General features: G+C 27.9%; 1 protein-coding gene across 1 annotated transcript; it reads right to left on the reverse strand.

The window, feature by feature from the left end:
• Positions 1-1687: 1687 nt before the first annotated feature.
• On the reverse strand, positions 1688-2837 carry LOC145829021 (uncharacterized). The gene is made up of 2 exons (XM_082936761.1): positions 2754-2837; positions 1688-2188 (listed from the first exon to the last, which is right to left on the reverse strand). Exons 1-2 carry the CDS (start codon positions 2835-2837, stop codon positions 1688-1690), a joined length of 585 nt encoding a protein of 194 aa, XP_082792887.1.
• Positions 2838-4558: the final 1721 nt, after the last annotated feature.

Below are 4558 nucleotides of genomic sequence, written 5' to 3' on the forward strand. Positions count from 1 at the left end.
AAATTAGCCCGCGAGTTACAAAGGGCTATTGACCCCTGCCTTAGTGAAGTTTTAACGTTTTGATTTCAGTTAATGATATTAGTTTTAACCTAAATAAAAACAATTACAAAAAGTGAACGTAGAAATGATTAAATAATATTTGAATGGATCGTAATTTCGAAATTAAAGAGGTAATTAAAAATTATTTTTTACTTCAATTTTGAATAATTTTATCTTATTTGTTTTATACTTTAAGCAACTACGTTAGTTTAAAAATTGTTAAAGTCTGGTTAAGCATTAATTATAAACACAATTTTTCTATAAAAGTCTTATACAATTAACATAACATATTTTGTTTAAATTTTGTCGACAACGATTTTTTAAAGAAATTTATGTCTTCACATGTACTACTTTATATTGTCTTATAAACATTAAAACAGTGTAATTAAAAGTAATTTTAACAGAAGGCTACAAATCACTTATTATTCTACTACATGAAGTTTAGGTTTTTACAAAACTAAATAATAATATTTTTTTTAATAAAATAAAAATAATTATCATTATCTATAAGTGCACAATTATTTTTTTAAAAGTATAATAAATACCTTTATTTGCTGCGAAAAAAATAGTACCAGCTTAATAATAATAACACATTACTTGTTTAATATATTTTAAAATAATAAAAGCTGTTCTTATCTGACATAATAACTTCTATCGAAGAAATAGTTTTATTTAACAATAGCTTTAACTTTAGAAAACAACTTTACACTGAAAAAAAGTAAAAAATTTAAAAATAACTTTACTAGTAATGTTTTTCTTAAAAAAGTGTTATTAGCCTTCTTATTGAACTAAACTACTTTACTTAACTTAAATTTTAGTTATTTTATTTAGTGCCAACAATTAGTTACATCATGTTTTTTAACAGGTTTAGTTATTTCAATCAGACTGAAATTGTTTAATATTAATGAACTTTTTTTATTAATAAAACGTTGTTCGTAGTTAAAAACTTGGAATAAAGATTAAATATAAAAAGGGCTTAAAATTATTTTGAAAATGACATTTCTTGGAATGTATTTGGATTTTAAATTGATCAGCTTGTGATTAATAAGGTGAAAAACACCTATTCACATTCAGCCAAATTACGATTGTCGGAACAGTAACTAATTCTAATATGTAATTTTATAAACTAATATTACTTTAGACCCGGGTTTACTAAAGTTGACTATGACAGTTTATCAGTGGGTCATAAGCGGTTAAGGGGTTAAAGGGTCGTCATGTGCATTTAAGGCACAAGGAGCCACAGGGGGCCATGAGGTCGTAATTCAAAACTTACACCATATATTCTGAAGTTGTTAATGAAGCGCAAAAACAAGAGTTTTAAAGTGCTTTTAACGGTAGTTTTATGAGTAATCTTGATTAAAGGGACCGTTGCTTTTTTAATCACATTAAAGTAAGCTGTTTGAAAAAAAATATTGGGAAACCCTGCTTTAGATGGTAAGAAACTGAAAACATATGAAGTAACTTTTGTAAAAATAAGTTATCAATAAAGAGATGCAATAGTTAAAGAACTAATACATCTTTGACGGTATATTTAATGTCTCTTAATAAGGTATTAGGAAAATAAAATATAATTCAAAAAGAATCAAGAAGCAACACATGGCAAATTTTCTATACTAATTTATTACTATAAAATTGCTGCGCTTAATAATCACACAAAAACATGTCTGCAGATAGGGCAAGTTTTGTGTTCAGCGAACCATGTATCAATGCAAACTTTGCAAAATGAATGCCGACCTCCGCAGTCCAGTTGCTTCATCAATCTTCCTACTTCGACTTCTTCTAGACACACTTGACACTGATCTCCTACGTGAGACTCATCAGCTTCGAATTGCAGAAACTGCTGAATTCTCTCAGGAGAAAGTCCGTTTTCGAGTTCAGACTTTTTTGTTAAAGCAAGAACAATTATTTCATGATTTTGTCGGGCAACATATTGTCTGATCACACCAACTTTGTTTCTGAACGACTCTTCATCTTTGTGCGGGTTTAACAATTCTATGTCAAACAGAAGAAAAAAGAGTTTGAATGTTTTACTTCTTGCATTGTTATTAAAATCGTAAACCTCCTCTACATCTTCTAACTGGCAAAACTGTTGTTTGTTCGCTTCGTGACCATCTACAAGATCTTGTTGCAGTATATCCAGATCTTGAGTCTATATAAGTTTTTGTTGTTAAAAGTTTGAATTTATATTTTAACATACAAACAAAACTGTTATACGAAAAAATTTTACAAAGGCCTGCTTTCACCTCAGATAGAGAACTACAAATATTTATTCAATCGTGGCTTCAATGAAAAAGCTCTTTTAAAGTATAACTCTTACAAAAAAATTAAAAAAAAAGAGTGCAAGACTTAGTAGGTCATGGAATTTATCCGTGGACAGATACTATAAGTTTAGGCTTTTTGTTAAAAAACAAGAAATGTTCTTGTTATTTTAAACTTACGTCTATATTTGTATTTACAGAGTAACCGAAGTAGGTACAAATTTTATAATAAATATACTTATAAAGGACAAAAAAAATCTAGTTGATGTTGTAAGTCTATATTATACACAATAAATTAAGTTATACAGCCGCTTCTGCATATAAATTGATATATCTAAAATATTATTAAAATAAAAGTTTAGAAAAAAAACATTTTTTATATTTAAAAAGAAGTAACAATAAAATTTAATTAGAAAGATTAAGTCATTATTATAAGTTAAAACATAAAAAACTAACAGTTGAATGATGGAGAAACCGCTTTTCATATTCCCCATATCTGTTTCTTTCATAAAAACCTGGTTCCGGCTCTAAATTGTCCATTGTTTTTATATATTTTTAAATCTAGTAGTTTTATTATTAGTAAATTAAAACTTAGCTGTATGAATAAAATGTAAGTAATTTCTTACAATTAACAACATTTTTTTAATACTTCAATTTATCGATAAATAAGAGTAACTACAAGTTTGTTTCTACATTGTCTAAGTTAGTTTGTTGACTATTTATAAAGTTTTAATTGTAAAACATTCAAAAAATTTTTACAAATCAATCTACCGTAAACTCGTGTCTGATAATCGTTAAACATGATTAACCCGATTAACCATTTGTTAAACTAAAGCTTGTCTCACGGCAAACAAAAGTCAAAAGTTCTGCTCTGCAGACTTTCACTGGGGTTTTTATTGATCGGTATTAATACGAGCGTACCAGCTTTCTTTCCTAGTTAAAAATGTCTTAAACGTTGCACAGCAAAAGACCATGCTGACGTCATTGATCATTGCCAGCAAATGGTTGCTTCATGTGAAATCAATATAAACCGTTTGTAGATTAACCACTTTAAGATTTTCAGTTGTGTCTGACTGATGAATCCTAATAAGGACGAAACCGATCTCCGACTCTTGAAAACTTGTGGTCGGATGATCTAATAATCATGATCAAACTTTTGTTAAACTTCGTTTTGTCCCACGGCAAACTAAAGTGCAGAGTTCTGGTCTGCAGACTTTAACCAAAACTTTTGTTGGTCGTACTGTAATTGTAGAACTGTAACTGTTTACTACACTTTGTGTAATGCTAAAAACCCAAGTAACTAAAATTAGTTGTATAAAGTTGTTAACATATTTAAATACTTAACAATAAAAAGATATAACCCGAAAAAATTAAAAATTTAATGGACTTTAAATTAAGTTTTATTTTTTTAATGAAAATATTACTGAACGACAAACTATCATGTAAGAAATTCTGTTTTACTGTCATTCAAATATAAACTTAAAATACAAAACGTACATAATAAACCTTAATAACAGATTAATTACAATAAAATAAACTTCATTATCAATTACATTTAAATAGAAACGGAATCCAATGAAAAATCATAATTCTCATCAAAACACATTGAAAAGACGACTAAAGTATGATTTTCTTTAAAAAAATTTTATGAGATACATTCCAGTTTTGGTGGGCAGTAAGGTGCTTGTTTTTACAGCTTCTTATGAAATTCTGGCTGGAAAAATCTTATGTTTAAAAAAAAAATCACAAAAACACCTTGTGCAAAGTTTTTGATGATATAATTAAGGTTTCATCATGGCATACACCAATTTTCTAAAACCACCCCAATGCAAGATGCCTAGGATTCAAGTAAGGCGACAGAGTTTCAAACTGAATTTTTTTATACGGTCAATTATAACACAGACGCATCTTGAGCAGTTTAAAACGATTAAAAGAAAGTTTTAAATTGGTATTATAAGGTTTTATGGAAATTTAATAATATTTTGTACTTTTACATGAAAAGCGAACTAAAATCTAAAATTTAACCCTTTTGAAATCGTTTTAAATTGTTCACAATGCGTTTGTGTTATAATTGGCTCATGCATAAAAGCTTTCAACTAAAAAATCTATGCTCGCAATTTTTGGATCCCACAAATTTTGCATTTGAGTGGTTTATGTAAATTCAGTTGGTGCAAAGGTGAAAGTTTCATCAAATCATCTAAAATTTTGCATAGGATATTGTTGGGAATTTTCGAATATTAGATTTTTTTCCAGCAACTTAC

Source organism: Thalia democratica, chromosome 2 (genome assembly GCF_965202585.1).
Source record: "Thalia democratica chromosome 2, ktThaDemo2.hap1.1, whole genome shotgun sequence".
NCBI classification, from domain to species: domain Eukaryota; kingdom Metazoa; phylum Chordata; class Thaliacea; order Salpida; family Salpidae; genus Thalia; species Thalia democratica.